At 36.4% G+C, this 26,065-nt stretch overlaps 1 protein-coding gene across 3 annotated transcripts in view; it reads right to left on the minus strand.

Moving 5' to 3' along the window:
* DYNC2H1 (dynein cytoplasmic 2 heavy chain 1) overlaps positions 1 to 26,065 on the minus strand; it is a 362,922-nt gene that overhangs the window by 305,192 nt on the left and 31,665 nt on the right. For all 3 annotated transcript variants that reach the window (XM_081541773.1, XM_081541771.1, XM_081541772.1), the window contains exons 14-26: positions 23,681 to 23,833; positions 22,995 to 23,093; positions 21,820 to 21,959; positions 21,509 to 21,737; positions 20,176 to 20,303; positions 15,688 to 15,803; positions 12,470 to 12,597; positions 8,162 to 8,311; positions 6,963 to 7,168; positions 2,666 to 2,821; positions 2,462 to 2,576; positions 1,694 to 1,864; positions 371 to 753 (exon numbers count right to left, since the gene is read on the minus strand). In XM_081541773.1, the coding sequence (XP_081397899.1) occupies positions 371 to 753; positions 1,694 to 1,864; positions 2,462 to 2,576; positions 2,666 to 2,821; positions 6,963 to 7,168; positions 8,162 to 8,311; positions 12,470 to 12,597; positions 15,688 to 15,803; positions 20,176 to 20,303; positions 21,509 to 21,737; positions 21,820 to 21,959; positions 22,995 to 23,093; positions 23,681 to 23,833 (2,174 nt within the window). The remainder of the gene's footprint in view (positions 1 to 370; positions 754 to 1,693; positions 1,865 to 2,461; positions 2,577 to 2,665; positions 2,822 to 6,962; positions 7,169 to 8,161; positions 8,312 to 12,469; positions 12,598 to 15,687; positions 15,804 to 20,175; positions 20,304 to 21,508; positions 21,738 to 21,819; positions 21,960 to 22,994; positions 23,094 to 23,680; positions 23,834 to 26,065) is intronic.

The raw sequence follows: 26,065 nt of genomic DNA on the forward strand, positions 1-26,065 counted from the left end.
AGATCCCCTGGAGAAGGAAACAGCAACCCACTCCAGTATTCCTGCCTAGAGACTTCCACGGACAGAGGAGCCTGGTGTGCTATAGTCCATGGGGTCGCAAAGAGTCAGACATGAGTGAGCAACTACACACACACACACACACATATATTAATATAGGTAAAGTGGTAAAGATAGAAACCCCATCAAAATGATTCAAGAAGTAAACGACTGAATGAGAGAAAATGGTTTCTCAAAAGGAACCACTAGGAAAAAAAGAGTTGAAGACAGAGCTAATACTAACAATGTGAAAGTAATTAGCTTGTATTAAGTACCCCACAATATGAATAAAAACTCATCATATGTGTCCTTTTTTTTAATGTAGCGTACTGACCTAAAATCTTCATCAACTCTGTTGAAGCGCATCTGTTCTTTTGGCAATGCTCCACGGCCAAAAATGGGTTCCAAATACACCCACTTTCTCTGAATGTGGTTTAGATTCTGGAGGTACTCATCTAACTCTGCAAGTTTTCTTTCCCAAATTGACACTTTATCTTCAAACCCTTTATAATATGGAGAATCCTTTAAGGATTGAAGAAGGCATCTATTATCTCCAACTTGATTTACTATATCTTTCCAGTCTTTAATAAGCTTGATAGTTCGACTTTGGCTGTCTTCATAATCAACCAATGTAAACACTGCTCCAACTCCCCAAAGATCAAGTTCACGTAAAGCTTCTCTGATTGTAACTTCACCTTGTGCCCGACTATTTAAATCCTATTTAACACAAAATATCCATATTTATTATTTCAACATACAAAATAGGTAAGCTATATCTATTTTATAAGAAGATAAATTTTTATTTGACTTTTCACTGTAAAGCAAAAAAAAAAAAGTAAGTGGATACATTTTACATGCAATCCAAGAGAATTACTGGCTAAAGTATGAAGGGATGTCAGATATCTGGTTCGCATGGTCAAAATATATACAAAGTTCTGCCTTATGCTTTTTACTTGTAAAAAAAATTTAAAACATCCATTGCAAACCAAACCACAAAAATATTTTAATTTTGCAGAACTCAGCAGTTTTTTTGGTAACTTAACTGTAAGTTCAGATACATCTAAAATGATTAACAATCATCTAGAGTTACCTCCTATAGAAGTCATGCTTTATAATCTTATGATCATCTACATATGTGCCAGGGAAATCAGCAAAGATGAAAATATATGTATTAGATAGAAAAATAAAACAATTTAACATCAAAAGTCCTTTTACGGGCAGAACACAAAATAGAAAGTCTACTGCTTACAACATAATTGTGCAAGTTTTACTTTTACCTGAGACATACACTAAAACTGATCAGCAAATTGGTTCCTCATTCAGTTCTCTGGATTTTTGTATCCCTGAGCTTCTATTTATAATATACCCTATGATCCTAAGTGTATTTCATGTAAAACACTTTGTATGTGTTTGCTGACTCCTGTCTTAAAGTAAGACATATATTATTTCAGATATTTTTTTCTCTCTCAAGGAAGGGCTTTATATTGTTTCTATAGCCCCATCTATAGATTCAGATATACTAATGAAAGAATAAAGGAATAGTGGAACACTGTCACTATTTTTAAGGCAAGATTGCTGTTTCAAATAAAATATAAAGCAAAAATATCTGTTAAAACAAAGGTCAGATCTATGGGATGTTTATAAAAATGATTCTTACTTTAAGTTCTGAAGCTTTGGCAACAACTGTATCAGCTACTCTAAGCAGATCACCAAAGAGTAATTTCTCTAAACTAGTCCCCCTCGGAAGGCCAAGAAGACGAAAAAGGTCAAGCCAGTGATCTGGAGAAAGATACTCCCCTCTCACGTATTTCAAGACAGGAATGGCAATCTGTTAAAAAAAAAAAAAAGATATGTATACATATATGTGTGTGTGTGTATATATATATATATATATATATATATATATAAGCAAAATGCAAATTACTGTTTAATTTTATTACGATTATTTATAAACATTTTAATAACTCTATTATCTGACTTAATAATCTTAAAACGAAATGTTTAAAAAGAATTGTATACTACTTTTTATTAAACACTGATGTGGATACATGCAAATTTCCCTTTGTAACTTGATATATTTTAAAACATGACCTAAAATACTTCTATTTTTATAAATTTAGAAAATGACCTATATCCTAAATATGCTAAATGACCCACATCCTAATTGCTAAGTTTCAAATACTCCACTTTATAATAAATTTAACCATAAATTTCTTACTTTTAACTAATTTCACATTGAAGCAGAAATATCAGTAACTTTTCTGGTTTACTCTATACTTATTTTTTTCATGTAATGGAATCATTAAAAACAGATAAACTAAAATTACAATTTGGGCTTCCCAGGTGACATCACTGCATAATAAAAAGATACGTGAATGCTGCAAACATCATTTTTAAACAACAGCATTAAGTAAAACTATCTTACTTTATATTTGTCAACCTCTGATTGTAATTTCACTGTCATTACTGAATGTTCTTCAACCTTTCTTAATCTGTCATGCCAATTCATCAAAAATTCCTCAAACAGATAGGTCTTAGTCCTGTAAAATAGTAGAAAAATATCTTAAAGTTTACATCCCAAAAAATACTACAAAACTATCAGAATGTAAATATTATTTATGAATCAAACCGAAAAGTAATCCAGTCCTCATTGGCCATTTCTTGAAATCCTTGCTGAAACTCTTCATAAAGCACCCAAATTTGTGCACAGCTCTCAATATCCTTAGAGATGCTATATGCCAAAGAGAAGTTGGGCTCTTCTAGGCCAAAATGATGGCAATCATCACTGTAGAAACAAGTAGGGAAATATCAGTCGATTTTTACAAAAGGAGAACTGTTCAATGTCAGTAAATTAAACTAATAATTTAACTGCATTCCCTGGGTATGTGTTTTGAGTGCACGCATCTGACAGTGGAGGCAGACGTAGGAGACTATGTCTACTTAACATGGGAATTTTACTTTAACTACTTATGAATGGGCTCCTCTAAATTCATTAATATGCACTTTATCCAATGGAGTCAAAGAAAAATTGGTAATATAGCAATATATTTAATATACATAATACAGATCATATATAACAAATGTTTAGAATTCCACAAATTTGGGGATAAATCTGAAATAGATTAAAGAATATCCATTAACATTCTGCTGTTGAAAGAATTAGTTTCTAGAATGTGAATGTAAGATTGTTGTTATTTAGTTGCTATGTTGTGTCCAACGCTTGCAACTCCATGGACTGTAGCCCACCAGGATTCTCTGTCCAGGGTATTTCCCAGGCAAGAATACTGGAGTGGACTGCCATTTCCTCCTCCAAGTGATCTTCTTGACCCAGGGATAGAACCTGCATCTCCAGTATTGACAGGCAGAATCTTGACCACTGAGCGAGAAGAGAATGAAAGATATTCCTCATCTCAGTTCAGTTCAGTCGCTCAGTCATGTCTCTTTGCAACCCCATAAACCACAGCACGCCAGGCGTTCCTGTCCATCATCAACTCCCTCAGTTTACCTATACCCATGTCCATTGAGTCAGTGATGCCATCTAACCATCTCATCCTCTGTCCTCCCCTTCTCCTTCTGCCTTCAATCCTTCCCAGCATCAGGGTCTTTTCCAATGAGTCAGCTCTTCACATGAGGTGGCCAAAGTATTGGAGTTTGAGCTTCAACATCAGTCCTTCCAATGAACACCCAGGACGGATCTCCTTAAGGACGGACTGCTTGGATCTCCTTGCAGTCCAAGGGACTCTCAAGAGTCTTCTCCAACACCACAGTTCAAAAGCATCAATTCTTCGGCGCTCAGCTTTCTTCACCGTCCAACTCTCACATCCATACATGACCCCTGGAAAAACCATAGCCTTGACTATATGGACCTTTGTTGGCAAAGTAATGTCTCTGCTTTTTAATATGCTGTCTAGGTTGGTCATAACTTTCCTTCCAAGGAGTAAGCATCTTTTAATTTCATGGCTGCAGTCACCATCTGCAGTGATTTTGGAGCCCAAAAAAAAGAGTCAGCCACTGTTTCCACTGTTTCCTATTTCCCATGAAGTGATGGGACCGGATGCCACGATCTCAGTTTTCTCAGTGTTGAGCTTTAAGCCAACTTTTTCACTCTCCTCTTTCACTTTCATCAAGAGGCTTTTTAGTTCTTCTTCACTTTCTGCCATAAGGGTGGTGTCATCTGCATATCTGAGGTTATTGATATTTCTCCCAGGAATCTTGGTTCCAGCTTGTGCTTCTTCCAGCCCAGCATTCCTCATGATGTACTCTGCGTATAGGTTAAATAAGCAGGGTGACAGTGTACAGCCTTGACATACTCCTTTGCTGATTTGGAATCAGTCTGTTGTTCCATGTCTTGTTCTAGCTGTTGCTTCCTGACCTGCATAGAGGTTTCTCAAGAGACAGGTCAGGTGGTCTGGTATTCCCATCTCTTTCAGAATTTTCCACAGTTTATTGTGATCCACACAGTCAAAGGCTTTGGCATAGTGTAATGTTATTTAATAAGCATGATACTAAAGCCTCCACTCATCTATGAAGGCAATTAATTTATGGATGCATTTGCCTAAACAGACCAAACTTATATCAATTTTTATGAACATTTAATATTTTAATTCATATTTATTGGACTATAGTTGCTTTACAATGTTGTTCGTTTTATTGTACAGCAAAGCGAATCATTTATGCATACATATATCTCCACTTTATTGGATTTCCTTCCCATTGTGGTCACAGCAGAGCACTGAGTGGAGTTTCCTGAGCTGTGCTGTAGGTCCACCATGAAAAAAGTTGGTGGACATGATGGAATTCCAGCTGAGCTATAGCAAATCCTCAAAGATGCCACTGTGACAGTGCTGCACGCAATATGCCAGCAAATTTGGAAAACTCAGCAGTGGCCACAGGACTGGAAAAGGTCAGTTTTCATTCAAATCCCTAAGAAAGGCAATTCCAAAGAATGTTCAAACTCCCACACAATGTCACGTATCTCACACATTAGCAAAGTAATGCTCAAAATTCTCCAAGCCAGGCTTCAGCAATACGTGAACTGTGAACTTCCAGATGTTCAAGCTGGTTTTAGAAAAGGCAGAGGAATCAGAGATCAAATTGCCAACACTCATCGGATCATCGAAAAAATAAGAGAATTCCAGAAAAAGAAACTACTTCTGCTTTATTGACTATGCCAAAGCCTTTGTGTGGATTACAACAAATTGTGCAAAATTATGAAAGAGATGGGAATACCAGACCACCTGACCTGCCTCCTGAGAAACTTGTATGCAGGTCAGGAAGCAACAGTTAGAACAGGACATGGAACAATAGACTGGTTCCAAATCAGCAAAGGAGTATATCAAGGATGTATATTGTCACCCTGCTTATGTAACTTATACACAGAGTACATCATGAGAAACTCAGGGCTGGAAGAAGCACAAGCTGGAATCAAGATTCCTGGGAGAAAGGTCAATAACCTCAGATATGCAGATGACACCACCCTTATGGCAGAAAGTGAAGAAGAACTAAAGAGCCTCTTGATGAAAGTGAAAGACGAGAATGAAGAAGTTGGCTTAAAGCTCAACGTTCAGAAAACTAAGATCATGGCATCTGGTCCCATCATTTCATGGCAAATAGATGAGGAAACAGTGGAAACAGTGGCTGACTTTATTTTTGGGGGCTCCAAAATCACTACAGATCATGACTGCAGCCATGATATTAAAAGGCACTTGCTCCTTAGAAGAAACGTTATGATCAACGTAGACAGTATATTAAAAAGCATAAACATTACTTTGCCAACAAAGGTCCATCTAGTCAAAGCTATGGTTTTTCCAGTAGTCACGTATGGATGTGAGAGTTGGACGGTGAAGAAAGCTGAGCGCCGAAGAATTGATGATTTTGAACTGTGGTGTTGGAGAAGACTCTTCAGAGTCCCTTGGACTGCAAGGAGATCCAACCGGTCCATCCTAAAGGAGATCAGTCCTGGGTGTTCATTGGAAGGACTGATGCTGAAGCTGAAACTCCAATACTTTAGCCACCTGATACAAAGAGCTGACTCATTTGAAAAGACTCTAATGCTGGGAAGGATTGAGGGCAGGAGGAGAAGGGGACGACAGAGGATGAGATGGTTGGATGGCATCACCGACTCGATGGACATGAGTCTGAGTAAACTCAGGGAGCTGGTGATGGACAGGGAGGCCTGGCGTGCTGCAGTCCATGGAGTCGCAAAGAGTCAGACAGGACTGAGCGGCTGCACTGACTGACTGACAGCAAGTTCTCCTCAGGTCTATCCTGTCTATTCTCTGGTACCAATTGTGTATATATATGTGCCCCCACCTCCACCCTGTCCCTCATTGCTGTCCACACATTTGTTCTCTACATCTGTGTCTCTACTTCTGCTCTGCAAATAAAATCATCTATACCCTTGTTCTAGATTCCATGCATAGACATTAATATACAATATTTAATGCAATTATTAAACTTAATATTTTGTATTATTATAACATAAAACAATGAATGTTTTTAAGTTTCATCTTTTCACTAGGTTCATTTTCCAGAACCTCTAAAAGTAATTTTCCATTAATTTTATATATTCCATTTGCAAATACAATGAGATCATATAAAGCAAGTATATTCCAACTCCTTAATTTAACTTTTAAATAAATTTAATTTTCTACTATTATTTAATTTGCTATTATTACTTCTATTATTTCTATTTCTAGGCCTAACCAGAAACTTGGTTTTGTTTTATTTGTTTTTCTCTTTCCTAATATAATTCAACAACTCCTAAGAACACAGGAGCATGAGCACTTAATAGTGGTATTTTTTAAACTGCTGAAGCTTATAAAAAGACATTAATATAACAGATACAAGTACATTATTAGCTTAATATATAAACATAAAACTTTTTTTCCAAAATGAGCACTATCAATTTTAAAGAATAAACATACAGCAGCTTTTTTCTTATGACTTCAAGATCATCAAATTCAACTTTCTTCTCTTTTATTGACTTTGCACTTTTATCAAGAGTATTCGGCTGGCCTGTTTCAATAACATCATCACCAGGCTTTAGTTGGTCCCAACGAGCTTTAAATTTTTCCAGTTCTTGATAATAAATCTGAAGACGTGATTTGACGTTTCCTTTCATCACTTCAATCTATAAGTCAATAGAGTATACATAATTCAACTCAATGTAAATTTCTACTTTATATTCACATTTTTACCCCCAATATTTTCTATTTAAAGGTCAAAAAACATCAATATCAACTTTTCTAAAGATTATTCTTTATTATTTATTTCAAGTACAATTAACTCAAAAATAAATTAGACACTAAATTTACAATAACAAAAGATATACTGCAAACATCAACATTACAAAACCATTCATGTGACTAACAGCATCTGTGATATCAACAAAATTAACATGATAAAAAAAGTTTACTCAGTGACCTCCAGTTGTTCTACCTGATTATACAGCTACTTAATAAAGAAGGGCATCTCCCAGTCTCCCATGCAGCTAACTGCCAGAAGACTAAGTTCTGGTCAATAGGATATGAGCACAATAGATGTGCACAGCTTCCAGACTGTACTCTTAAAAGATACCACACACAGGAGGTGAACAAACTATTCATAAGAAAGTCTGATAATATTATCACATATATTCTTGGTATGGTAGAAAAGATAAACTATGTGACACGATCATCATTTATACAAAGTATCTTATTATATAAAAATGCAGAGGGAGATCAAGTCCATCAGCGATATAAAATTCTTATAAATGTGAGCTATAATGGAATAAAGATGCTGCTAAGCTGCTAAGTCGCTTCAGTCGTGTCCGACTCTGTGCGATCCCATAGACGGCAGCCCACCAGGCTCCGCCATCCCTAGGATTCTCCAGGCAAGAATACTGGAGTGGGTTGCCATTTCTTTCTCCAGTGCATGAAAGGGAAAAGTGAAAGTGAAGTCGCTCAGTCGTGTCCGACTGTTAGCGACCCCATGGACTGTAGCCTACCAGGCTCCTCCGTCCATGGGATTTTCCAGGCAAGAGTACTGGAGTGGGGTGCCATTGCCTTCTCCGAATAAAGATAAGAAATTGTAAATGAGGGAAAAAACTGTTCTCATTTTAACAAAAGGACTAAATGGTTCTTACCTGGTCTTTAATCATAAGTTGGTGACTTTCCATCATCAACTCAAATTTATCCCACTTAGCTTTCAGATTACTAATTGTTTCTAAACCTCCACCTGCCACAGTCCGTAAAAGTCTGTTTTTACCTTCAGCCTCTTGAAATAAGGGCAAAATCTAAAAGTTAAAAAATAATATGTGAAAAACAACATACTTTATCAAATTTATTAAGATTCCATTTATTTAAAATTGTTTTATGATTTGCTTTTTAAATCAGGATTTTCGCTTTTATATAATTTGTTAAATTTCTAGATATAAAGTTTCTAATATATATTATTACATGCAAACTCAACTAAAGCACTCAAACACCAGTTAAAAAGGATAATAAAAGTGGTAATATGAAACTAAATTAAATCATGATTATAGAAAGACGATACTATACCTGTTCAAAGTAACATTCTTGTTATACAGGTTCCACTCAGAGAAAATGCTGGAGACTTTTATGGTTTGCAATTAATTATCTTTTTTGTCTGGCTATTGATTGTGAAATCTGAGAAACATCTTTCACTATTGTGATTATGTAGCAATCACCCACTTAATATCATTGTATCATGATTGGTCAACAAAGAGAAAAATTATAGAATTCTATATCACCAAAACTACCATTTAATAGAAAAACCTGTAATCACTTTTTACAATCCAGCCGCATATCAGAATTATCTTGAAGTTTTTTGAAAAATGGAAATGCTCAGGTATTGCTTTTTTTTCTCCAAAGGTCTAGACATGTTTCTATTGAGCAGTCATGTTCAAAAACAACTGGACTATATGATGATCTTTTACTTTTATCTAGTTTGTTTCACTTCTTCTATTTCATATTCCGTGCTACCATTTCATTTAGTTTATGTTTTCCAATTTTTGTTGCAACAAGCAACAAAGGTTTACTGTCTAGCACAGGGACCCACAGTCAGTATCTTGTGATGACCTATGATGGGAAATCATCTGAAAAATAATACATGCATATAAATGAAGCACCTTGTTGTGTACCTGAAACACTGTAAGTACTATACTTCAATAAAATATATATATATTAAGAAAAAATAAATAAAAAGAAAGAAAGGGAAAACTGAAGAATTGGAATCAAGCACCTATATTTAGCTTCTGCCTGAAATGCCCTGAGTTGTATATAATGAACAGTCTATTAAACTGTCCAGGTGTAGGTCAATAAGTGCTAAACTGCTCAAATTGCTTCTAGGTCTTTCAAAGCACCGTAAAACAATAGGTCCTATAATTTATAACTGTACTTTTGCTACTCATCAAAGCAGTAAAATCCATTGAAAGATATTTAAAAATCATTATGCTTACATAACAGACAACAACAAAAAATCAAATATATCTCAATGGCCAGTTCACAATTCCTGGGCAGGATCAGTTTCACCTGAGAAACAGAGAAACAATTAACCAAGAACCCATGCTGTACTAGGAAAATCAGTGAGAGAGGAGACAAAGTGAAAGCTGCATCCAACTCTTTGGGACCCCATGGACTGTACAGTCCATGGAATTCTCCAGGCGAGAATGCTGGAGTGGGTAGCCTTTCCCTTCTCCAGGGGATCTTCCCAACCCAGGAATCAAACTGAGGTCTCCTGCATTGCAGGCAGATTCTTTACCAACTGAGCTATCACTGAAGCTGTAAAGAGAAAACAGAGTAGGCTTCTCACTTCCAGTGTGAAAAGCACTTAAGCCTGTGAAGACATTATGAGTCTCCAAGTTTGTGTCATGCATGTAAGCGAGCAAGTTGCTTCAGTCTTGTCCAGCTCTTTGCAAACCCATGGACTGTGGCCTGCCAGGTTGCTCTGTCCATGGGATTCTCCAGGCAAAAATACTGGAGTGGGTTGCCACTTCATACTCCAGGGGATGTTCTCGATCCAGGGATCAAACCCATATCTGTCTCCTGCATGGGCAGGAGGGTTCTTTACCACTAGTGCCACCTGTAAGCCCGTTTCCAAGTCTATCTGCATGCAAAGCTACTTATCCACACACCAACAGAGATACATATCAAAACACAATTCTGTAACATCTTGCTGCTGAAAACCCAGCAGTGACTCCTCAGTGTCCGTAGAATCATGTGGCTGACGTGACCTGGATTCTGCCTCGCTCTTGATTCTGTCTCGTGCACACCCTGCCTCACATGCAGTTCCCAACATACATCTATTTCCCTTAGTTTTTGTGATGATATGCTTCATGTCTTTCATCCCGCGTCATGATCAATCTCCTTTGCTGCCTCCATCTATACTTGAACTCTAAATTTTGAAATGTTCAAACCTGATTCTATACCCTCTACAGTCTGTCAATCAGATGAGCTGGTTCAGTTCTATGGCTTTAAACATATGAATATTAAAATGATTTCCAAATGTATATCTCTAATCTTCTCCTTGACTCTAAATTCCAAATTCCTCATTCTACATGACGTGGCAATTCCTGCTACCTCCAACCCCCAAACAACTCCTCTCTCAAGTCACCCTCATCTCAGTAGATGGTACCATTAGCTTCCTAGCTGCTCAAGCCAAAAACCTAAGAGACATGTTTATCTCTTTCCCTCTAATCCCCTGTCTACTTCTAATGCATCAGAAGACCTTGGTTCTAACTCTAACATGCATCATCACTTTCTCTGGTTCTCTCCATCTCCTCTGCTATTCTATGGTATAACCTTGTATCACCTTTTGTGCACCAACTGGAGTATCCTAACTCTCTGCCACTATTGTCTCCCTCCAATCCATTCTGCACAAAGCAGCCAGAGTAATCGCTTCAAAATGCAATCCACATTTATCTTCTCATTGCTTAAATCCCTCTAAAATTTTTCTACCACTCTCAGAAAAGAACTCAAATTCCCTATGATTGTCTGAAAGTCCCTCATAATCCGGCCCTTGCCTACCTCTCCAATTTCACTCAAGCCACTTTTTCCTTAAATAATATGGCTTTCTTGATAACTAAGTTCTTGACAATATTTACACCTATCTCACTGCCTTAAGTATATCAAGGTCCTCTACCTTAAGATCTTTGTATCCACTGTTCCATCTGCCCTCTAAATCTCAGGATGGTTGCCTCCTTACCCTGCAGGTCTCAGTGCAAACAGATGTCATCTGTCTGATATGGTCTCCAGGATCACCACCCTAAGAAACATCCCGCAGTTGGGCACGCTCACCCTCTTCCTTATCTAGCTCCTCATGCTCCTTTCTTTCTCTCCGTTTCTATCTCTGACTCTCTCACACACACACACACAACACACATTGACACGAATGCAGATTTCAGCAACATAGAGCATGTTCATACTTGCAACCACAATGCCTAGCACAATGCCTGGAATACATCACGTGATCTACAGTCTGTTCAGTTCAGTTGCTCAGTCGTGTCTGAGTCTTTGCGACCCCGTGGACTGCAGCACGCCAGGCCTCCCTGTCCATCACCAACTCCCAGAGCTTGCTCAGACTCATGTCCATTGAGCCTGTGATGCCACCCAACCATGTCATTCTCTGTCGTTCCCTTCTCCTCCTGCCTTCAATCTATACTAAGTATTTGTCAAATAAACGCCTCCATGATTTAGCTAACTGCCACAGTTCATAATGCTATTCTTTCCTTAGTTATTCTTTCTACTAGACAAGTACACTATTTTATTTGCCTTTAAACCCTCTTTATACCTTTGAGCCTACCATATAAAAGTTTATAATTCATTCTACCATGAAGGTATATTATTTTTCTCACCTCTATCTTGTAATTTTCAACCTATCACATAAGAGGAATACATAAAAGTTTGTATCTATTTTGAATTATTTCTCCTCTTTCCTCCAAACATAACTAAGATCACCTATAACATGTTCTCTAAATTTTGGCTTGTTTATTCTAGGTTCTGGCCTTCTGGATACTGTTTTTGTGAATCTTTAACCACCTGTTTATCTTTGTCTCTAATTATGAGCTCTTCGATCATGTGTGTGTGTGTGTGTGTGTGTGTGTGTGTGTGTGTGTGTACTCCTAATTCAGCACTAGCTTCATATTTAAGCATCATAAAAGTACAACCTTGGAAGTAACAGCATGAACTATTTAAGTTTAGTCTTATTCTAATAAGCCACATCATAAAAGGTCACAAATACTTCTGAAAACAATATATATTGTGGTTACTATTTCATTACAACAACATAACATCAGGAGTCCAATCATAAGCAGACTAATTTTATAGACTTCCTTATAATATTGTAATTATATGATATTTACAGTCACATAATATTACATGATTTAATCATTCCAGTACAGTTAAAAAAAAATAAATTACTTTGTGATTCTTACCTCTGGCTTCTGTTCTTGTAGCTTACTATATTGTAAATTTGCATTACCTATCTCTTCCACAGACTGGGGCATAATTGTTAAGACTTCCATAGCCTTAGTAACAAATGTGTCAATTTCATGTAAATGAGCTGAAAAGGAAACATTGAAATATAAGGAATGTTATTATCATCAAAAAAATTCAATTACATAATTTCTAAACCAAGTAATGTTAGAAGTAATCACTATATGAAATACAGTAAATCCTAAGTTGTCATTTGCTTTCATAAAGAAAAATTCAAAGTATAGAGTAAGCAAAAAAATTTCTTCTCAAGAAATTATAATTGCTTTACATAACATTTAAAAATTTTTAGAAGAAAGTGAAAATTTACTCACTCTTAGTAAGTTTTACTCTAAGTTGGCAACTTTTTCAGTCTTTTAAATAATATGCAAGAACATATTTCATTTTAAATGAAAAAGGAAACACTGATAATTTGGAAAACAGTACAAGCATTCCTCATTTTATTGTGCTTCACTTTATTGTGCTTTGTAGATACTGCATTTTTTACGAATTGAAGGTCTGTGGCCACCCTGCATGGAGCAAGTTTATCAGTGACATTTTTCCAACAGCATTTGCTTGCTTCATGTCTCTGTGTCACATCTTGGTAATTCTCCCAATATTTCAAACTTTTTCATTATTGTTACATTTGCTACGGTGATCTTTAATCAGTGATCTTTGGTGTTACTATTAATTGTTTTAGAGTACCATGAACCACACTCACATAAGACAGCAAACTTAACTGATAAGTGTTTATATTCTGACTGTTCCACCTCTCTAATTCCCTCAGACACAAAAATATTAAAATTGGGTCGATTAATGGCCTCTTAAGTGTTCAAGTTAAAGAGTGACACATCGCTCACTTTAAATCAAAAGCTAGAAATGATTAAGTTTACTGAGGAGGGCCTATCTAATGATGAGATAGGCCAAAAACTAGGCCTCTTGCACCAAAGTGTTAGCCAAGGAAACGATCTTAAGGGAAATTAAATGTACTACTCCAGTGATGACACAAATGAGGACAACGTGAAACAACATTATTGTTGATCAGAAGGAAGTGTTAGTGATGTGAACAGAAGAGGAAACCAGCCACAAGAGCCCCGTGTGCCAGAGCCTGAGTCACAGCGCGGCCCCCCTCGTCAGGAGCCTGAGTCACAGCGCAGCACCCCCTCTTCGGCTCTATAAAGGCTGACAGCCTGATTCACAGCACAGCCTACCCCTCCTCAGCTCTATAGGCTGAGAGCCTGATTCACAGCAGGCCCCAGCCCTCTTCAGCTTTATCAAGGCTGAGAGACAAGGAAGCTGCAGAAGAAAAGCTTAACCCAACACAGGTTATTTCATGAGATTAGAGAAAGAAGCCATCTCCGTAACAAGAAAAGTGCAAGATGAAGCAGCAAGCGCTGATGTAGGAGCTGCAGCAAGGTACCCAGATAATCTAGCTAAGATAGTTAAGGAAGGTTGCTCCACTAAACAGCAGACTTTGAAGGCAGATGAAGCAGTGTTCGATTAGAAGATATCATCAAGGACTTTCATAGCTAGAGAGGAGAAGTCAATGCCTATATTCAAAACTTCAAAAGACAGGCTGACTCTCTTGTTAGAGGCTAATGAAGCATAAGTTGACACCAATGCTCATTTACCATCCCAAAACTCCTAGTACCCTTCAGAATTATGTTGAATCTATTCTGCCTGTGCTCTTGAAATAGAACAACAACGGCTGATGGAAAAAAAAAGAAAACACAAAGCCTGACAACAGCACATCTGTTTACAACATAATTTACTGAATATTTTAATCCCATTGCTAATGCTTACTACTCAGAAAAAAAAGATTCTTTTCAAAATACACCTGCTCATTGACAGTGCACCTGCTCATCCATGAGCTCTGATGGAGATGGACAAGGTTCATGTTGTTTTCACGCCTGCTGACACAACAGCAGGCTGACTGATCTGCAACCCATGGATCAATAAGTAATTTCAAAATTCGAGTCTTATTATTTAAGAAATACATTTCATAAGGCTACAGCTGCCACAGACAGTGATTCCTCTGATGGATCTGAGAAAAGTAAACTGAAAATCTTCTGAAAAGGATTCACCATTCTAGATGCCACTAAAAACATTCATGATTCATGGGAGGAGGTCAAAATATCAATGTTACCAGGAGTTTGGAAGAAGCTGATGGTAATCCTCCTGGATGATTCTGAGGGATTCAAGCCTTCAGTGGCAGAAGTAACTAAAGATGTGGTTTAAAAAATAGCAAGAGACCTAGAACTAGAGGTGAAGCCTAAAGATGTGAATGAATTGCTGCAATCTCATGATAAAACTTTCACAAATGAGGAGTTGCTTCTAATGGATAAGCAGAGAAGTGGTTACTTGTAATTTTGAGACTCTAGTCCTGCTGAAGATGCTATGAAGATTGCTGAAATGACAACAAAGGACTTAGAATATTACATAAACTTAGTGAAGCAGCGGAGGGTTTGAGGAGACTGACGTCAATTCTGAAAGAAGTACTACAATGGGTAAAATGCTATCAAACAGCACTGAAAGCTACAGAGAAACTGTTCATGAAAGGAAGAGTCAATGTACACTTGACTGTGTTCTTATTTTAAGCAACTGCCATGGCCACTTCGACCTTCAGTAACACCACCCTGATTAGCCAACAGCCATCAACATCAAGGCAAGACTCTCCAGCAGCAAAGAGATCTGAAGATTCACATGAGGGCAGCAGTTTTAACAGTGAGCATTTTTCAGCTACAGTATGCACAGTGTTTATTTAGACACAATGCTTACTGCACAGTTAACAGACAACAGGATATGTGAACACAACTTTTATATGCCCTGGAAAACCAAAAAATTCACATGACTCCATCACAATAATCTCTTTACTGTGGTGGTCTGGAAATAAACCCGCAATATTTCTGCGGCATGCCTGGAGTCCTCTGAAGAGGTAAGGACAAACACATTATACCAGAATTACCTCCTTTCTCAGTGAAATATGCAACAAACTGATACTAGCTCACACTGCAAATAATGAAAAAAGTCTTCAATTTTTAGACCTCATGGAGTTTCCTACTTTACTAAAACTATCATCTTAAGCTGATTTTTATTTCATACTATTCTCTAGACTATTTTTTATTTTAATCATCATTGAGACTCATATTCATAACTAAAAACAATTAACAAGTGTATTTACCCTGGATGGACTTCTTCAAAGAAAGAACAAGCATGTCAAATAACTTCTGGATGAGATCATCAATCACAGTCTTCACAGGGTTACAATTAACATTTAAGCAATCTACCTTGACAGCACTGAAAAATGCCAAAGGACATATTTTGACATGAAAAAGACTAAGTAGAAGAAAAGAGTATCATTATGATTTTGTGTAATACACCCAAAATTATCATTGTGATCCTTAAGCACATTTAGATTTTATTTAACAAAAATTCCTTACACATACTCATACATAATAGCTTTTCATTAAACAATCGTTTTGTTTTAATACTACAGTATTTAATAATCCAATGTATCATTTTTGAAAAAGTAGCACATTATAAAATACTGAAGTATCAACATGAATATATTCAAATTTTTAAATGTTTTACTTGTCCCAGTATGTAACATACTTATCTAAAGATTTATAACATAAATTATTATCCTGGACTCAAAGCACAAACAATGATAGGAGAAATAAACACAGGAAGTGAAGATAGATTATGAATCACTAAAGCAATAAAACCATTTTAGACCTAAGTCACAAAAATGGAGTAAATTGTTAATTCAGATCTTCAATCATGTGGGCAGAGAATTCTCAGTACTGCTGGTCAGAGTATAAAATCATACAACTTTTGCAAAGGGAAATTTAGCAATATTTAACAAATAGTTTTAAAACAGGTATATTCTTTTATCTTAGTAACTTAATTTTTTGAATTTATCCTAAGATTTTCAGACTTCAAGATTTACCTACAGGTATCTTGTCAAGGTATTAATTTTAATAGTCAAAAATTAGAAATAAGGTAAATACAGGAATGGCTAACTAAATTATTATATATCCATATAATTTAAAATTATATTTTTGAGGACCAGGTAATAACATAGCAAAATACTAATGATTAGTGTTAAATAAAAATAACAGGTTATAGTGTGATCCAAATTTTGTAAGCAGATGTATGAATATGTCTAAAACATCAAACACTAACAGCTACTGTCATTGTGGTTTTTATATTTTAAAAAATTTATAAAACAAATTACTATTTTAACAATCAGAAAAAAATGCATGTATTTTTAAGAACACTAATTCTTTGCATGGTACTCTGAATGCAAATTATAACATTGACAAATATTATTAGAAGTTGAACCAGACTCGTTCATCTAAGTAAAACCTCGTATTTATCTTAAATTATATAAAGTTTAAAAATATCTGGAGACTGAGCAAAAAGTTATTTAGAAAGTTATTACCTTTTTAAAACAGAACCAGGTGATATTCTTAGAAAGCAAGTTATAAGTGTTAAATACAATTTCATTATAAAAGTACAATTTTCTCTTACAGTTTTACTTATTTATTTTAGTCACCCATTAACTGGAGAGGTTTAAATGCCAATTCTTAACCATCACACATAAGAGGCAATTTGTCTTATATTAATACATAAAGTTATATGATTTTTGAAATTCTGACATCAAATTTCAAAATTTCTAATATTTCTAATATTTGATATATGAAAATCTTGGTAAACCTGAAAAAATTATACCATATTTTTACTAATGAATTAACACATAAAGTAATATAATTATACCAGAGTAGTACTCACTGAATCTTGTGGACAAGACTAATGTTCACCTTTTCAATTGAAAATATTAATAACATGAAAATGAGGTTCCATTTAGCCATAGATAGAATGGGATAAACATAGATAACCTACCCAAAAAGTATATCCTTACTAGCATATCTGAAATACATCATTAGAATATAGCTTATATAATCTTATAGCATATTTCCCAAAAATACCCATAATATAAATATTTGTGTGTTTATGTCTGTGTGTCCACCCATTTAGATGAATACATGTTAATTTACCAGCAAGAAAGAGAAAAGATGAAGTATGGCATGGAGGACAGGCATTCTTTTTGTTTTGTGTAGCTTTGGCAGGGACGTATAAACAGGAGAGCTGTCTAAAGAAAGGAACAAACAGCAGCAGCGATCTCCAACAGCACAGTCATACTAGATGGGCAAGAAAGCACTCAAAGAGAGCACCCACAGAGAAGAGAAACATCACAACAGCATTATCTTTTCCTTACTTCAAACTAACATTAATGACACTATCATTATCCCAGTCACCCAAACTCAAGCCTTCAAGTCATTTCTCTCTTCTCTATTCTTCATCCCTTATCTTCCTTCAAAAATAAGATATCTTGGGGCTTCCCTGGTGGTCCAGAGGTTAAGAATCTGCCTTGCAATGCAAGAGACGTGGGTTCGATCCCTGGTCTGGGAACTAAGATGCCACAGATGGCAGATAACTAAACTTCTGTGCTTCTATGAAGATCTTGCATGCTGCAACTAAGACTTGACACTGTCAAACAAAAGATTTTAAAAAGTAATAATAACACCTCTTGTGAAAGTCGCTCAGTCGTGTCTGACTCTCTGACCCCATGGACTATACAGTCCAGGGAATTGTCCAGGCCAGAATGTTAGAGAGGATAGCTGTTCCCTCCTCCAGGAAGACCTCTTAATACCTCAGAATATTTCCTCCTCCTTATTTGGAATACCAACAACTAAATTCAGTTAATTAGTACTAGTCTTCTGGATGAAGACAGGCCAACCTCACTTCCTCCAAGACCTCTTGATTCCACCACACAACTCATTATTACCAGATTAACATTCCTAATGTATAGCTTTGGTACTGTCACACTTCTCTTTAGAAACCTTCAATAACTAATCGTTCTCACAGGGATAAAATCCAGATTACTTGTTTTACAATGTAAGACTCTCCCAAATCTGTTCTTTTTATACTACTTTCCAGAAATATTTCCTCCAGTCCCTAGCAAAACATTGACTCTAATCAAACTGGGTTTCCCTGGTGGTTTAGCTGGTAAAGAATCCACCTGCAATGCAGGAGACCTGGGTATGATCCCTGGGTTGGGAAGATCCCCTGGAGGAGGACCTGGCAACCCTCTCCAGTATTCTTGCCTGGAGAATCCCCATGGACAGAGGAGTCTGGTGGGCTACAGTCCATGGGTCGCAAAGAGTCAGACATGACTGAGCGACTAAGCACACTAATCAAACTCTCAGTTAACCAACTTCTTGTTTTCATCATGTAAATCCTTTCCTGAGAGGCTCTACTTAACCTCCAATTCTCATTTCTACCCATCAAACTCCAGTTCAAGTATTTCTATCTTAATAATTTTGCCACAAATGGATGGGCTGTCATTATCCTGTAAATCCTGTAAACCTCTACAGCCTTCAGTTCACAGCCACACCCTTTACATCTCTGACACAGAGTGCAGACAGACTATCCCAGGCTTCTCTGCTGGCTTAGCGGTAAAGAATCTGCCTGCAATGCAGGGGACCAGGGTTCAATCCCTGGGTCGGGAAGCTCCCCTGAGGAAGGAAATGGCAACCCACTGCAGCATTCTTGCCTAGAGAATTCCATGAACAGAGGAGCCTGGCGGGCTGCAGTCCATGGGGTCGCAAAGAGTCAGACATGACTGAGCGACTAACTTTCTTTCACTTTTCATCTAGTATTAATAATAACAATTAATAACAACTAGCTTTGAGAATTTACCTTCTAATTTGTATGCAAATTACTCACTTAATCTTCAAAACACTGTGAGATAAATAATATAGCTGTAACTATTTTAAAGTTGAGGAAACTGAGGTTCACAGGGTCTAAGTGATTGTCAAAGTCATGCAGCTAGTAAGAACTACCTAACTCCAGAGCCCACTCTCTCAACCCCTACAAGTACTTGACTTTATCATCAAATACACGTGTCTTATTGTACTACTGGAGAGCAAATGATTCCATCTCAGGAACTCCGTCATCTTTCTACTTTCGTAGGACAAGGTTTCGCACACTGGAAATGATCAGCAAATATTTATTGAAAGAATAAACAAATGAATTAATAAAACTGTTATTACCCTTTATAGGTAATATATGTACAATTCAACAAGGCCCTTCCTTCCTAGAGGTTATTGCACTGAGTGGTCCCACTGATATGAATTTCAGAGAGTAAGGAGGATATTCTGGGTTATGAAATGCCCCTCAGAGGGTTTTCTCCACATTCAGGGCACTACCTAGATGCAGCACTATTTTGTGTGCTTCCCAGGGCATTCTGAAAGGCAGAGCAATACAAAATTAAGGTCAACTATCCCCCAGTACGCTCCCACTAGTAGCTTCTTACAGTTGTTACACTCTGCCTGGTCACATCAAATATTAGATCTGAGAGCAGCCTCTTCCCCAGTCTATTCTATCCAACTAGGTCTCAGCCAGCGGAACCTCCAAAGAGGCTCTCTTAGCCTCAGCAATGCACTACTCAGATGACTCTCAAGCATTACAGCTGCGCTCTAGAGAAGGTAAGACAATGACTTGACTTCAGTACCACTAAGTGAAGAGTGCCCGTCTATACCCATGGTAAAAACTGCTACTATGTATAAATATTACTCTAACTTCTTTAACTTCTGTATTGTACCTTGGAAGCCGTTCTACTTCTTTCCCTTTTATTTTCAGTGCTTTAAAATTTTTCTCCCAATCATGTACCGTAGAAAGATGCTTTTCCACTAGAGCTTCCATATCAACTTGCCCAATTACAATCCACTCCTATTCAAATGAAAAACATATTATTTTAAAAATTAGAACTAATAAATGAACATTTAAAAGATTAGAGTCCAAATATCAAGAACAATAAAGAGGCAAAAGAGAAGTTTCAGGTGAATTTCAACTTAAGTATGTACATATAATCATTACCATAAAGCCTAAAAAATGAACAGGGAAAAAAATATATATATATATATAGAAATGCAATAATCATAAAACTTTTTTGAAGAGATTGAAAAAAACTTTTCTTTACATTCTCAAGTTCTATGTATACAAAGACAAAACCACTTCCACCAAGCCAAGAGCTACTATAGGTTACAAACCTGACATTGTCCAGATTCAACTAATTCTAGAAAAATACAATGCAGAAGAAGCACTGCAGTGGCAGTTAAGAAATTTACTGAATTCTCAGTCACTCCTCAGGATCAATAAAATGAGCAATAAATATAATTAGAGTTTATTTCTGAAGAGTTAGTATGATGCACCCATAGCTCAGTTTGTAAAGAATCCGCATGCAATGCAGGAGACCCCAGTTTGATTCCTGGGTCGGGAAGATCTGCTGGAGAAGGGATAGGCTACCCACTCCAGTATTCTTGGGCTTCCTTGGTGGCTCAGCTGTTAAAGAATCCGCCTGCAATGAGGGAGACCTGGATTCAATTTCTGGGTTGGGAAGACCCCCTGGAAAAGAGAAAGGCTACCCACTCCAGTGTTCTGGCCTGAAGAATTCCATGGACTATATAGTCCTTGCGGTTGCAAAGAGTCGGACATACTGAGCGACTTTCACTTTCACATTCATCTAAACAAAAGAAATTAAATCATCTCAATTTCATTAATGTAGAAGGCTTCCCTTCGTGGCATGTTTTCAATCCAAAGAATGAAGAAAAGCATACATTTCTCTATGTATTTTCCTGAAAGGAACTAAAAATGACACAATAGCGTCACGTCAAATTCCAAGTTGATATTCAAAAGAAGAAAAGAAAGAAAAATTAGTTTCTCAATCTTCAAATAGTCAAAGAGAAAAAAATTAAGGGTAACTTTTTTCTCATCTGTAGCATAAATCTAGATTTTAAAGAATCCTCAACTTCAGCCCTCTGGTTTGCATATTTTTATTTTGTGCCACACGATATCAACTACTGAGTTGTACATTTAATACTAATTCAATCAGATGAATATTATAATAGAAGGACAGACAATTTCATGTCCCATACCTTATGCTGATGTAAAACAGCTGACAATCTCCTAAACAGATCTTCTGCTTTGCTGAAAATAGTCAGAAATCCACTTGCATTTCTATCAATCATAATAGAAAAAATAGATTCATCTCCTGCTTCACCCACTCCCTTAAACTGATTAGGAATGCTGATGAATCTCTTCATTTCTCTATAATACTTAGCCCGAATTTCTTCAAAAGGAGGCTTGAATTGTAACCGTCCTTGTCTGAAAGCAAATAAATAACCTTTAAATATAAATTATTGAAAAATTATAGACTGAAAACTAAATTGGGTTTTAAAAATCTTACTTGTATATTAAATCTATATTTATTTCTGGCAGATTCTCATTAAGTGCTTCTAAGCCCATCTGATACTGATGCTCCAGGGCTTTGTACAGCTGATGATTCCAGTGCTGTTTCCACGCATGCATGTCCCTTGCTTGAAATCCCTAGTAAGTTATAGTCACATCTGTTATTTAATAATTAGGTGGTAGAATGGGTTTTCATTTAATGCTTTTATATAACATTTGGTAAAATTATATGCAAAAAAATCCCTCATCTTAAATATCCTAAATATATATTAATTGCTACTTGTATATATAAAGTCAAATATGAAAATCTCTAATCTTTGTGCTCATAAATAGTATACAAAAAGACCAGCAAAATTTTAAAAATCAAGTTACTAGTAAATGAATTTTATATGTGGACTTTATTTTATGATCCTATAAAAACAACAATAGTAATAATAATAGAAACCATATCTTATAAATTTCTTAGCCCCTTTTCAAAATTCCCATCAAATACAACTCTTACATTCCTTTCCCACTCCCTAAATAATCCATTGCACATTAAAAACATGATAAATTTAAAATATGAGAATGCTCAGAATACTTTACATACTTTTTCTGCTTCCATATAACCACATATAAATTCTAATACTTTAATTTTTATTTATTTTTTTAAAGTTTGAACCGAAAAATATATGTAAATGTTTACAACACCTGCCTCATATCCCACTAACATCTGAAGGTAGATTCTGTGCTAACTACTTTTACACAGATCATCTAATATCAAAATATATGTGGAAATGACATTTTACTGAAATATAACAAAAAAAAATTCTGAAAGAGTTATTTCAGTAATTTGGCTTCTGCCTACACTTAACTTTGTCACAACAGACGTATCACCTTTTAAAAGAAAACTAATGAATGATAGATATTTAAGCACCGAGTCAGAAAAACTGTTTACAGAGTCTAAAATGAGGGATTTGGCATTCCATAAGACAAACAAAAGCTTGTATTTTTATTTGTAAATGTACTGCTAATTTTTGGTCTTTATATATAATTCAGTTAAATTCTAAATTTATGAGCAATTCATTAGCAAAGATTTACAGATAACCTTTATGAACTTTTCATCAATTCATATCTTCAAATTCTGAAAAGTTCATATTTCAGAGTGTAGACATAAAGTAAAACACACTTTACCTGTGCTTCTATACTTGCTAAGCCAGTTCTCAATTCTTGTAATCCATCTTTCCAGCGCTGTTGCTGCCGAAGCAAATCAATGTTCATAAGAACTACCACCTGTCAAAAATTAGAACACAAAAATTTCAATAGAAAAACTTGACAGGCAACACCTCACCCAAGTGATCAAAACTAACTCAACCTACAATAACACATATCAATATCTGATCAATGTACTGAGAAAGGCAAAATATCACTTTTGTGGTATTCCTATTAAAATCATATAATCTCTATCTAAAAATGAGAAGGCATCATATAAAATCAAGTCAACAGACAAAATAATTGATCAGTACTCATCAAAAGTATCAAGGTCACGAAAAACAAGGTAAGACTCAGGGAGAAGAGACTATAGAGCCTTAGAATTTAAATAGAAGGTGGGATCTGGGATTGGACCCTTGAAAAGAAAAAGGACTTCAGTGAAAAAGCTGTAAAATTCAAAACAGTTTATTTCCTAGTTTTGATAAACATACTATGGTTACATAAGTTGTCGACAACAGGGGAAGTTGGGTGAAGGACAACTGTGAACTCTTTATTTGCAACTTTAAGTCTCAAATTATTCCCAAATAAGAAGTTATTTAAAAGTATATCCAAATTACTTTTTAAATAATACTATTCATAGCTTATTAAATTTTATAAATAAAATATACCTTTTCACAAAATGTAGTGTGCCATTTTCTCAGTTTCCTATTTTCAGTAGCAAGTCGTTCAGCAGCATTTTGGAGTTTTTGGATGTAGCCTTCTAATTCTTTAGGATTATCCCAAGTAATGTGTGACTTTCCCCCACTTCCTGCTTTTGAATTCTAAGGTATAACAAATGACAGTGTTCAAATACAGTTATTTTTTTTTAAAAAGATTCAATATTCCACGTTATTAGTACAACTGTCCCTAACACTAACCTGCAATAAAAGAGCACACAATAGTTTTTTTTTTCCATTTTAAAAATGATAAGCCATTCTGGCCAGGATTGAGCAGCTCCGTTCCTTCCAAGTTCTCCCTCTTATAGCTAAAAAACCCAGACATAACACACCAAACAAGCACAGGAAGACTAAAAGATAGAAATAAGGAGGTGGACAGGCTAAAAACATTGGGAATCAAGGAGCAGCACACCAGGACTTCCTTAGAGTGTCCCATATATCCCAGACAGGATGCTGGAGACATCTACAACCTGGAACCACCCCCAGAGACAGACAAAAAAGGCTCCAGAAGAAGCCTGCTCCCTCTAGCCACAGGACCAGGAAAACAGCGGCTGAATGACAGAAAACCTTTTTAGCTTCACACCCCATACTCCTGATGGGTTACAGTCCACGGGGTCACAAACAGTCAGACACAACCGAGCAACTAAGCACACACACACACTCCCTACTCCAACCCAGTCGAGTAGAAACCCAGCCACTTCTGCAGTTTCAGAGACCAGGAGAGGGGATTCTCTTCCATCCCTGGCAAAGAGAGGTAAGAAAGACTTCTTAAGTGATCAGTGCAAAGAAATAGAGGAAAACAATAGAATGGGAAAGACTAGAGATCTCTTCAAGAAAATTGGAGGTGTCAAAGGAACATTCCATGCAAGGCTGGGCAAGATAAAAGACAGAAATGGTTACGGACTAAAAAGAAGCAGTAGAGATTAAGAAGAGGTAGCAAGAATACATAGAAGAACTATACAAAACGTTTTAAATGGCCCAGTAACCACGATGGTGTGGTCACTCACCTAGAGCCAGACATCCCAGAGTGCAAAGTCAAGTGGGCCTTAGGAAGCATCACTACGAACAAAGCTAGTGGAGGTGATGAAATTACAGCTGAGCTATTTCAAGTCCTAAATGATGATGCTGTGAAAGTGCTGTACTCAATATGCCAGCAAATTTGGAAAACTCAGCAGTGGCCATAGGACTGGAAAAGGTCAGTTTTCATTCCAATCCCAAAGAAGAGCAGAGTCAAAGAACATTCAAACTACTGTACAACTGAGTTCATTTGACAGGCTAGCAAGGTTATACTCAAAATCCTTCAAGCTAGGCTTCAGCAGTACACGAACAAAAAATTCCAGATGTAGAAGCTGGGTTTCAAAGAGGCAGAAGAACCAGAGATCAAATTGCCAACATCCACTGGACCATAGAAAAAGCAAGGGAATTCCAAAAAAAAAATCTACTTCTGCTTCATTGACTACGCTAAAGCCTTTGATTGTGTGGATCACAACAAACTGTGGAAAATTCTTAAAAAGATGGTAGTACCAGACCACCCTACCTGTCTCCTAAGAAACCTGTATGTGAGTCAAGAAGCAACAATTAAAACTGAACATGGAACCAGCTCAGAATTGGGAAAGGAGTATGACAAGGCTGTATATGGTCACCCTGCTTATTTAACTTCAATACTTAGCATATCATGTGAAATGCCAGGCTAGAGGAATCATAAGCTCAAGTCAAGATTGCAGGAAGAAATATCATCCGCCTCAGATAAGCAGATGATACCACTCTAACAGAAAATGAAGAGAAACTAAACAGCCTCTAGATGAGGGTGAATGAGTGAAAAAAGCGACTTGAAACTCAGCATTCAAAAAACTAAGATCATAGCATCCAGTCTCATCACTTCGTGGCAAATAGAAAGGAAAAAAGTGAAAGCAGTGACAGATTTTCTTGAGCTCCAAAATCACTGTGAACGGTGACTGTAGCCATGAAATTAAAAGACCCTCCTTGGAAAACTGGACAGCTACGTGTAAAAGAATGAAATTAGAACACTTCCTACCACCATACACAAAGATAAACTCAAAATGGATTAAAGACCTAAATGTAAGACCAGAAACTATAAAACTCTTAGAGGAACACACAGGCAGAACACTCCATGACATAAACCAAAGCAGGATCCTCTATGACCCACCTCCTAGAGTAATGGAAATAAAAACAAGAGTAAACAAGTGGGACCTGATTAAACTTAAAAGCTTTTGCACAGCAAAGGAAACTATAAGCAAGGGGAAAAGACCACCCTCAGAATGGGAGAAAATAATAGCAAATGAAACAACTGACAAAGGATTAATTTCCAAAATACAC

This window comes from Giraffa tippelskirchi, chromosome 11 (genome assembly GCF_054371585.1).
Source record: "Giraffa tippelskirchi isolate mGirTip1 chromosome 11, T2T-mGirTip1v1.2.pri, whole genome shotgun sequence".
NCBI classification, from domain to species: domain Eukaryota; kingdom Metazoa; phylum Chordata; class Mammalia; order Artiodactyla; family Giraffidae; genus Giraffa; species Giraffa tippelskirchi.